We start from the raw sequence: 11,319 nt of genomic DNA, 5'->3' as shown, positions 1-11,319 counted from the left end.
CCTCATCTTTGTCTTTATGTGTTGGTATGGTGCTTACTTGCTTGTGAGAGTAAAGTTTTTGTCTTTGGATGAAGAAGAAGCTTCTACCCCTATGTTCATGGTCATCTCATAGGCGGTGATTTTACCGAGTACTTGATTTGGAGTCATCTTCTTGATGTTGTTGTTGTCGTAGATAATGAAGACTATCAACTTGTACTTTGGAAGAAGAGCTTGAAGTATTCTTTTCACCACTTGATCATCTTCAATTTGCATCAAACCTAACCCATTGATCTCATTAATAAGAATATTCAAACGTGAATACATATCATTAACATTTTCATGGAGTAATTGTTTGATATCATTGAACTTAGTAACTATTACATGATATTTCTTATTGCACACATTCTTTGTGCCTTTATGCATTGTAATAAGTCTAGGTCAAATATCATGTGCATTGGTGAGAGAATAATCACGATTAAATGCATCAACATTTAAGAATAATAAAAATATACTCTTCACCAATGAATGTAATTGTCTCTCCTTGTTGGTGATGTATTGTCTTATCCTTTTCTCGATGACTCTCTAAACATCTAGACTCTTGGCTTGTAAATAACAAGACATTAGAATTTTCCAATAAGAAAAAATTATATCATCAAAAAGTAGAGCACTATAGGTGTCCATCCCAACATCAGACGTCACAACTCACGGTGAAGCCTAATTGATCAAAATAAGATGGGGTCTCAAATGCTACTTGAACGGCGTGTCCTTGTGAAAGGTGTGAGCCTCGGCTCTGATACTACTTGTAGAGAAATCGATGACGTCCACAAAGGAGGGGTAAATTAGGACACTTAAAACCTAGTTGACTCTAAAAGCTTCATGAGATAAACATATATCAAATTCTATCTATATGCTCTATGTTTATTTAGTGTGTCTTCTCTACCGCTCAAAAGATTTTTGCAACCTTTAGCCAATCCTAACTATTCTAGTAAGATAAATGCGTAAATGTAGATTGCAAGTATGTAAATGTGAAAACGTAAATAAGGTAGAGAGAGCAAAATCGATATAAAGGATTTTTATCTTGTGGTATCATAGCATAAATGTCAATCCTAGTCCATGATGGAGCTCCACCAAGGATATACTTCTAGTTAACACCCGATCATGACTCTTGAGCCACCAAGGCAAGGCCTCAAACCGAATGAGTCGCCAAGTCATAAAGGCAAGGCCTCACCACTAACCTTTCTTCTAGTCACTTGACGCCGTGATCATAGGAGCTTGAGCCACCAAGACAAGGGTCTTTACGTCTTTGTGCATGGTCTTGTTGCCGCTCCACATCAAGTTGGAGGATCAACAAGGTTAAGCAACTCTGGCTCAAGTTGCCGACGAGTCACGAAGACTCCAAAGCGCCGACGTACCACTTGGTACAAGCTAGGATCATTCCTTGATCCCTTCTTCAAGCTGCAGCGCCTAGCTACAACTTACTCTAGGCCTATAAGCACTAAACACTCTATAATCTTATACTTAATTGCCTTCAATGATCACTTTAAACACTTTGGTGACTTGGATGCTTCTCAAGTGTCTCCGTGTTTCTCTGGACTCCAGCAGCATACCACACCTTCAAATGACCAAGTGTATGGGTATTTATAGCCTCAAACCCTCAAACTAGTTGTTAACCCAACAGTTTAGAAAAACTGTGAACATCGAATGATCTGGTGATAACATAAGTACTAACATCGGATCATCCGGTGAGTGCAACCTCAGAAACTAGCTGTTGAATTCCACTCAAAGTCATCCTGAACACCAGACACTCTGGTATATACATCATCTCTATCACCGGACCATACGGTGAGTACATTTGAGCCATCCAAACCTTTGTAGTTTTTCTATATAAATTGCTCCGGTATAAACCCCTAGTGTACGCAACACCTATCACCGGATCATCCGGTGAGGTATTCTTCGATCTTCAACTCTTGTAAACGGTTCGGCAGGAAATACTCTAGTGTAAAACATCTGGTGTGTACAACACAAGCACCGGATCTTCCGGTGAGTTGATCTTCGTTCTTCTGTGCTTAGATTCTTCTCTGCAAGAATTAGTCCGACGTGACCATTCGGTGATCACCGAACCATCCAGTGAAGCTATTTGTATTCTCCTATTTGTCAACAATGCTCCACTGCTTTTGCTCATTTGACATCCGACCATCCAATGAGATAAAGTTGCCTCTGGACATAAAGCTCCTGTGCGTATAATTCTTTAAGCACCGGACCATTCGGTGAGTATATTTTTCCTGTGACTTTTCCAATTTAACCAAACTTTGTACCGGCTACGGTGACTTCTTTATGTATTACATCCATGAGACATATTAAAATATATATTTGACAAATATGTTAGCCACATTGACTATATTATCATTAATCACCAAAATTGCAACCATAATGTAATAGGGCTATTTTCGCTTCAAATCTTCAAGCTCCGTATCTCTGGACTTCAGTAAACGTTGTGTAAATATATACATATGGTGATATGAGTACGTACGTGTATCTATGAGTTGTACTAGTGTTTTAAAAAAAATACTTATTTTATTCTATACAAATTATTGTAGTACTCTAGAAAAAATCCTGAAGCAGTTCAAACAAGGCTTGAAGTTGCCAGTGAGCTGAATACTTTGATCGTAAACGTGGAAAGCACATATGTACGGAGAACTGCACATATTGCACTTTTGTTCTCGTCGAAACATTGAGATGTCCTTTTGCTTATAGTTCTTTCTACCACACTTTATATTCTTTTTTTTCTTTTTTTCTTATTTGCTAGGCAAGTTTGGAGGCATAAGCATCTCTGAGAAGAAGGGGAAAAACATGCTACGATTCCGTCAACAAGTATTTTCTCTACTTATTATTCAATCTCAAGTACTCCGTATCCTAATTTTCAATCCCTAAAAGATTCCTTCTGCCTTGCGTAATCATACTTATAATGCACACATGGGTTTCATGCCTTGGAGGAAATAATTCCGACAAGTAATCTTCAGAAGCCTTCCATGGCATCCCATTGATCCGGTACAACTGTATCTGCAAATAATTGAAGTCCATTATTAGCGCAGTTGCTAACCTGCACAAGCCTCCCAATTTTCAGGCAGGCCTTCCATTGTATAATCGATGTCTCTTGTAATCATATTGTCCTCGGAAGCTAATTCAATAATCCATATTCAAGTACATACACATACTTTTTATGCCATCAACAAAAGCAGGACAATTGGTCTCAAAAACACAAATGCGTGCACTCTAGGTAGATCAGGGACATAACAGAGCTTATTCATTGTTATGGTACACTGCCATGTGTGGATAAGTGATCTGTAAACTAAGGTATGGGTGGCCCTGTGGATGACATCAGAGGAGGAACATCAATATAAATCGGCCGCCACATCACTCCAATCCTAGGAAGAGAAGAAGCCAGCGAATTAAACATACTAATTGGGTGTAACAGTGTCTGATCCAAGCTCTTGACTCATCCTTGAGCGTGCTTGCTTTGTATATATCGCCGAATTAAAACAATGTGCAGTATCGATCGATGTTGAAATCTCATCGCACATGTTCCCTGTCGCTTGGAACTTAGATCAAAATTCTGAACTGCATTTGAAGAAGCGAGTCTATGTTTTACGTCCACGCAGCGTCATAACAATATGGAGAGACTAATCAGTCATCATTTCACTGCTTCTCAGCAACTGGTCTTAACTCTTAAGTGCAATAGTCAGTTGATACATATTAGTTTGTACTAGCATGTAGGAATCTAAACTGAATTTTTATTCTGAGGGAGATGCATACCTCCCCCCCGTAGAACGCATGCACACACAAGCACGCATTCACAAATCCAGCTGTTCAGCGTATCTATGCATCCATTCACACCATGCATGAACTACCAGCAGCTTGTAATGTCTGAGGTGAACTCTAGAATATTAGGTTTCCATGATATGAACTCATGCATACTAATCATACCTGCCTGTATCAGTACGTAGATCCCTGAAGTTTTTTGTTATCTACTTAGATCAGTCCAAACTCCAGACGCACACTTGGTAAACGTGATGCTAAACTGCTCATTGCTGACTCGTACAAAGCTATTATATCGTATCGCGTGATGCGCATAAGAACAAGTACCCCATAACCCGATTAATTTGTAACCAGGCCTATGAAAGTAGAAGAAAATACAAGCACCTATATAGAGGAGACCAGGCACTGGCATCACATCCTCATCATTTCACTGCAGCTAGCTACCGACACTCCGACAGCAACAGTACAATCAATCAGCTCGTCGACCCCTTCAATGGCCAAGATCCAGGCCATACCTGCAGCCTCATCAACTCCCTCCTCCTGCTCTCCCTCCGGGGATGGGTGCCAAAGCCTGCAGAAGCAGGCAGTGTACACGGTGTGGCTGAAGTCACTGGTGTTCAACGGCAACGGCTGCACGGTGTACGGCGCCGATGGCCGCGTCGCCTTCCGCGTCGACAACTACGGCTGCAAGGGCGGCCGCGAGGTGTTCTTCATGGACCACGCCGGCAAGACACTCATCAGAATCCAAAGAAAGAGCTTTGGGGTGTTCAAGAGATGGGAAGCTTGCCGGTGTTTGGACGACGGCGAGGGCTTCGGGGAGGAGACGAGGCCGTGGTTCAGAGCGCAGAAGGCCCAGGGCAACGGAGCTGCCGTGACGATGCACGGCAGCGGGAGGACGTACCGGATCGACGGGTGCGCGCGCAAATCGGACTACAAAATCAGCGGCGCAGACGGCGCGCTAGTTGCGGCGATCGGGAGGAAGCAGACAGCGTCCGGGGTCGTACTGGGAGAGGATGTCCTGACGCTGGCAGTGGTGCCGGAGGTGAATCATCTGCTCGTGCTGGGTATGGTGGTCGTGTGTGGCCTTATGAATCGCTCCTTGTGACGGGAACAACCGAGGACTCTCCAGGAGAGTCCTGCGACACAAACGAAATTGTTCTTCGTTTCCTTCGTTTTTTTCAGCTAGTTTGATTCTTAGTAGGATACATAGTGAGAGATTTTTTATACGTACGAGTGAGAGTTTGTTTCATTGGTAACAATTTCAATTTCTTCCTCACCAGTCTGAGGACAACTTTGGTGGATGGTTTTTTTCAGCTAGTTTGTTTGTTAGTAGGATACATAGTGAGAGATTTTTTATACCTACGAGTGAGAATTTGTTTCATAGGTAACAATTTCAATTTCTTCCCCACCAGTCTGAGGACAACTTTGGTGGATGGTTTTTCCCTGATGTTACAGGTGTACAGTTGTAAGGTTGCAACCTATGAAACAAACTTGTTTTTTTTACACACTTTTGCTAATCTTATTGTTTTTCTCTTGCTCTTGTTGTCATGAGAATTGCTTGGCCTTATGTTTAACATGAGCAAGAACGTCTTATTATTCATTTTTTTTAAGAACGGCAGGAGCTCTAGAGGAAACAAAAGCCAAAGAGGTCACAAGGTGCCATACATCGTTTCAAAAAAAAAACAAGGTGCAATACAAGGAGATTGGGGAACTAACATGTTCGCCACCATACGACCCAAAAGAGGCCTCGACAGACAACTCAGCAACAGAAAATGATCAAAAGCAACCGGTGAGGTTTTATTATTCAAACAAAATGATTCCTTTACAGCCCAAGTTCAATACATAAGTAAATCATTCTGTCACTTCACACATCTGTACACTACATACGTAGGAAAGCTATAGTTATAAGAAAGTATATACTCTGTAAACTCTGACCTTAATAATCAAATATAACTTTGACTATGTATAGGATGAAAATGTGAGGGCGCATGGAAGTGATAGAGATAAACAAATTTTTATCATATTTCGTATATGCTATATATTGGGATTATTTTTATGGTACTTTGTCGTGTGGATAAGTGAACTGTAAACATAGATGCAGGTGGGCCTATAGATGACATCAACGAAAGGAGGATCCAGGAGCGACAATAGAAATCGATCGCCCTCCACATCTGTCCATGGAAGACAAAAGAAAATTAAGCCTGCTAATTAGGTGTAAGTACTTACCTTCGTTAATCCATTGTTCGTGCTTGATTAAATATATAGCGCCAAATAGAACAATCTGTACGTTTCGATCGATGTTGAAATCTCATCGCACATGTTCCCCGTTGCTTTGAGGGTGGATCAAAATTCTGAACTGCATTGGAATTAAGAGGCAAGTTTATGTTTTACGTCCATGCAGTGTCGTAAGGAGTCTTCATCTTCTCTGCTTCTCAGGCTCTCAGCAAATTACCTATACTTACTACCTATGAATAACTGGCCCGAAATTCAAGTGAATTCAGTATTTTAGTTGTCTTAATCTCAGTAGTTAGTTGATATGTATCTGCACTTAATTATTACTATTCAGGCGACTCTCTCGATCGAGTATAAAGAAACTTCAGTAGTATACCACTATTCTATCATATCGCATGACGCGAATGAGTACAATTAAGTACCAATTGGCCCATTTAGTCTTTTAATTAGGTCTCCAAAAGAGGTAAAAGAAGAACATCTGCATAAGTATATATGAGAGAGACGTCGACGACCTAGCCCACTGGCACCCCATCCTCATCGATCATCAACTCACTTGAGCAAGCTACGACCAACAGGGGCTGAGCAAGCTACGATAAGCTTCTCGATCCCATCAATGGCCAAGACCAAGATCCAGCCCTTGCCTGCAGCCTCATTGTCTTCCTCCTCTGAGGATGAGTGCCACAGCCAGCAGGGCGAGCAGGAGGCAGTGTACACGGTGTGGATGAAGTCGCTGGTGTTCAACGGCAACGGCTGCACGGTGTACGGCTCCGACGGCTGTGTAGCTTTCCGCGTCGACAACTACGGCTGTCGGGGCGGCCGCGAGGTGTTCTTCATGGACCGCGCAGGCAACGCCCTCATCAGAATACAAAGAAAGGTACATGCACACCCCTTTCTCGTTTGAATTTCTAAGAGACTCGATCCTTTTGAAGAAGCGTTTACTACCTCATAACGGATTATCATAATGTCTGTGATAATCTTTGACGATGATTCTGGTATATCGGACGATGGACATATTCATCTATGTTTCCTGTAAGTGTATATTAAACTAAACTCAAGAACACCAGAATTTATCTGGATTTAAGCCTCCCGTGGAATGATAGCTCTACGCCTATATTATCTTATAAATTGGGTGAGCTTCCTCCTTTTTGCACCCGGACCGCCCTGACCAGCATGTGTGGTCTCCTTCGGCCTCTGACACTGTTGGAGGGTTAACTCCTATCGCAGGGATCCTGAGGAACCCCTTTTTGAGATTCGGCTGGGGGATGGTTCTGAATATGTTTGCTGGAGAAATAAATGGATATGAATGCAATGGCAGGTGGGGTGGAATGATCTAATGCAAAACGCAGTAAATGCACAGGAGAGATTTTTAGACAGGTTCGGGCCGCACTGAGCATAATACCTTACTCCTGTGTGGATGCTATAAATGCCCTGAGAATGTCTCTCAGGAATGTGCTGGTTACAAGAATGTCTGTCTATCCTAGAGCCTTGGGCTACTTGTTCTTCAGCTTCTATGCTTGTACGAAGATGTTCTTCGATCTCTGAGCGAGTGTCTGAGAGTTCAAGCGTTCCTCTGTTCGCTTATTCACCTTGTCTTGTCCGTGCCCACCGGCTCCTTAAATACTCGCCGGCGGTAGCGTGCCCCAAAAGGGAGGGCACGAGTTCCAAGGTGCCATAAATGGAAAGGGAGTCATCATAGCCTCTGCGCGAAGTGACGTGGGGTTGAAAACGCGCCCCCCGCCCGGTATTCCGTCGTCATAATGGCGCTGGCAACGGGCGCCGTGGAGAGGGCCCACTGGGCAGCCGCAGAGCGGCCCGGCGTGCCCGTTCGGTCTTGTACGCCTGCCACAGCAGGGCGGCAGACGAGGCGCCTCGGGCTTTGCGAAGCTATCCCGAGGCAAGCCGGATGACGCGGGATGGGACCCGCGCATTAAATGTTCCCACGCCCTTCTGCCAGAATGTGGCAGGGACTGACGCAGCCCCGAGCACTCTCTCCCGGAACTAACTTCCTTGGGTCCTCGGGGTACTCGGGTGCCCGGGGGCCACTGTTCACAGCCCCAGGCACACCCATCCCGGTACTCGGCTCTCCTGGTCGTCGGGGGACTTTGGTGCTCGGGGGTCACTGTTCACCTCCCCGAGCACTCTCTTCCCGGTCACTTAGTCTTCGCAGATCATCGGGGAACCCGGGTACTCGGGGACCACTGCTTATGGCCCCGAGCGCCCTCTCCCGGGACTTAGTCTTTTCGTACCTCGCGGAGATGAACCCCGCGGGAAGGTGCCACGTGGCGGATTGCTGGCCTGGCCTCGGGATTCGGGGACCCCTGGTTCCTGATTCACCGACAGGCACCTTCTCCACAAGCTCCACGTACCACTGTTTCTTCACCATTGTTGTCGGCTTTGAGCCCTACAAGAGAATTTGGAAGACAAAGGCTCCTTTGCAGGCTAAGCTCTTCATTTGGTTGGCCACGTTGAATAGGTGTTGGACTGCGGACCGTCTCGCGTGACGAGGCTTGCAACATCCACAGAGATGCTCGCTCTGCGATCAGGCGGACGAAACGGTACAACATCTTCTTACGGATTGTGTCTTCGCAAGGGAGGTCTGGTTTAAGGCTTTCCAACAAGTTGGGCCACAAGCCTTGGCTCCGGGAGCTTCCGACACCATCTTCCAGGATTGGTGGCGGCATGCTCAGCGCAGAGTATCCATGGATATCCGTAAAGGGATGAACTCGTGGGTGATCCTGGTAGCTTGGTCCATTTGGAAGCTCCGCAACCGATGCGTGTTTGACGTGACTCGTCCCTCTGTCGTAGGGCTGCTGCGTGAGATTAGTGAGGAGGCACGACTTTGGTGCCTCGGAGGAGTGACTCTGTTGCGCTCGTTGTTGGGTTGAGTCTTGTAAGCTTTGGTTGTAGATTTTAGTCTCAGGCGCGCTTGTGTCCTAAAAACTAACCCGGTCGTTGGTACAGCTTCGCATTCAAACTTGAGTTGGCTCTTTTCTTAATATAATGACACACAGCTCTCCTGCGCGTTCGATAAAAAAAACAAGTAAAGTCTTCACCCTTTTATATACCAGGAGAAAAAATACACAAATAAACAGACCATGCCAAACTATATGGCAGACCTACCCCTGATGGAGCCAACTACCTCTAGCACATCATGATACCGGATAAACATGAATGCCCTACTCTGGTCTTCTTGCGCGCCCTGTACTATCACCGAACATCGTCACGCTCACCCGTTAGACCATCACACGACATTAAATGCTACAGGACGAGTCACTGCAAATCCACACCGCCCCACGACCATGCCCCGCTGAAAGCAAGTGCCTAGGGAAAGAAAAAAACACTCGAGTAGATAACATTAAATGGAAGAAGTGAGGCTTGACGGAGGCAGGATTGTCCGGAACGCCTCACGCACTTGAAGTGATGCTTCTTCTTCTCCATCAAGCCGGTGCACCAACCCTCCTTTCTTCTTTCCGGCGAGATCCACGCCCTGTCCCGCCCTCCTACTCTATCTCTCTAGTGGCTACCATCAGCTTCCACCACGCTACCTAGCGTTGTCGGGTGGTTGATTTTGACACATCTGCCCTCTTGCTTCCCACGACTCTGACAGCGCCATCATTGTCTCGCTGCGCCCACCGTCGGTTCGATCGCTAGCCCAAGGCTTCCCTCTAACTTCTGGAGCCTCCCACCCCGAACCCTAACAATCCCTAATCCTAGCCACTCGGGATTGGCTCGAGGTGGAAGACGAGGTGCTTTAGGCTGCACTCTCCATATACCTCATGCCTGGTATATAGTTTTTCCGTGCATTGCTGCCCAGAAAATGAACCCACCAACATCCATATATAATATCAATGTATTAAACGCATTGATCAGTTTATTAAGGAAACCAGAGTGCAACAGCCCAACGCGTGGCCTGGCCTGCCTGGCTGCAACACGCATCTGAGCCTGAGATTGAATTTTCAGTCGCTCTTGGCTTGTTGATGGTTGGATTCGGGATGAAAGGCACAAGCGAGTATTAGCATGTTGGATCGGTCTGCATGCCTGAATACTTTAGTTGTTGTACTGGCTGGGCTGATCAGGTACGTGTAGGGATGGCAACGGGGCCAATCCCCGCGGGGAATGCTTCCCCATCCCCGTCCCCATTTAGTTATCGGGGGGGAGATTTCTCCCATCCCCATCTCCGCGGGGAATTTACGGGGATCGGGTCCCCAATGGGGATGTAAAATTGAATGATATTTGATTATTTTTATATATTAATAATATGTATGTTGTATAAATAAGTAATTTATTGATGTATACTATGGTAATTAATACAAGATTGATTAAATATCGTAGGTTAGACAAAAAAAGAGTAATTTATTATTTACTCTACGTAATGTAATATTTGTACATTTATATATTAAGAAAAATATGTATATATGTGATATCGGGGATATAGCAGGGAGCAGGGACGGGGAGTGCCTTCCCGTCCCCGTCCCCATATGAGTTCGCGGGGGACGAAATCTCCCCATCCCAGTCCTCTAATAGGGGAATTCCCCGCGGGGAATTGGGGATCGGGTCCCCATTGACATCCCTAGGTACGTGCCGGCGGCAGGGTCACCAACGATTGATGGGCAACCAACTCCTGCCTATCGCCTATCGGCGTATCGAGAGCGATCTTTAATTTTCTTTCTACTTCTTCCTCTTTTTTTGAGAGGACGAGCATTAAACTGTTGAACAGTACTAGGCGTAGCTTTCACCGGGAGATCATAACCAGATGAAGTTTGAGCTACGGATTAGAGCCCAGCCTAGGGCACCCAGCCCACTGCCCACCCTAAAGTAACCATCAGGCCGAATCACAACTCGCTGGACGGCCCATTATTATTACTCCACACCGGCGTTGCAGCTACGGCGCTGATCAACAACCAATACTGTTGGGTTTGAGACTCACGTAGATAAATCTTAGCACATGTTTAAAGAAGATTAAAAATATAAGATATGTTTAGTTGGCTATCACAGTTCACCAAATTTTACTGTATTTTTTTATAGCATTTATTTGGTTTATGCCGCGATTCTAAATGTATCATAATTTTTCATCCTCTAGTCTCCACTCGTCATATACTTATATTTTAACAAATATTATTTAAGATATAGCTAATAAATTGTTGATCACACTTTAAGTAAAGTTAGTACCGTAAAGAACCAATCATGCCCATAACCCCACCGCCTTTGACGTGACGGCCAGCGAAAAGCCAACTCTGACCTCGCGTTCCGGCTCGAGAGTCGTTGTCGAACGAAAAAACTTTTTGAGCTCCT

General features: G+C 45.0%; 1 protein-coding gene across 4 annotated transcripts; it reads left to right on the top strand.

Moving 5' to 3' along the window:
- The first annotated feature begins 4,116 nt into the window (after window positions 1-4,116).
- LOC133910231 (protein LURP-one-related 11-like) lies at window positions 4,117-6,629 on the top strand. Of its 4 annotated transcripts, none has more exons than XM_062352746.1 (3): window positions 4,117-4,837; window positions 5,407-5,584; window positions 5,897-6,629. In XM_062352746.1, exons 1-2 carry the CDS (start codon window positions 4,154-4,156, stop codon window positions 5,569-5,571), a joined length of 849 nt encoding a protein of 282 aa, XP_062208730.1. In that variant the 5' UTR covers window positions 4,117-4,153; the 3' UTR covers window positions 5,572-5,584; window positions 5,897-6,629. The 4 variants fall into 4 exon arrangements, with proteins under 4 accessions (XP_062208730.1, XP_062208729.1, XP_062208726.1 ...); XM_062352745.1 differs by having other exon boundaries at window positions 5,891-6,629; XM_062352742.1 differs by having other exon boundaries at window positions 4,117-4,859; window positions 5,415-5,584.
- The last annotated feature ends 4,690 nt before the right edge of the window (window positions 6,630-11,319 follow it).

Source organism: Phragmites australis, chromosome 2 (genome assembly GCF_958298935.1).
Source record: "Phragmites australis chromosome 2, lpPhrAust1.1, whole genome shotgun sequence".
In the NCBI taxonomy this organism is placed as follows: Eukaryota; Viridiplantae; Streptophyta; class Magnoliopsida; order Poales; family Poaceae; genus Phragmites; species Phragmites australis.
This window is presented reverse-complemented; position numbering and strand designations above follow the sequence as displayed.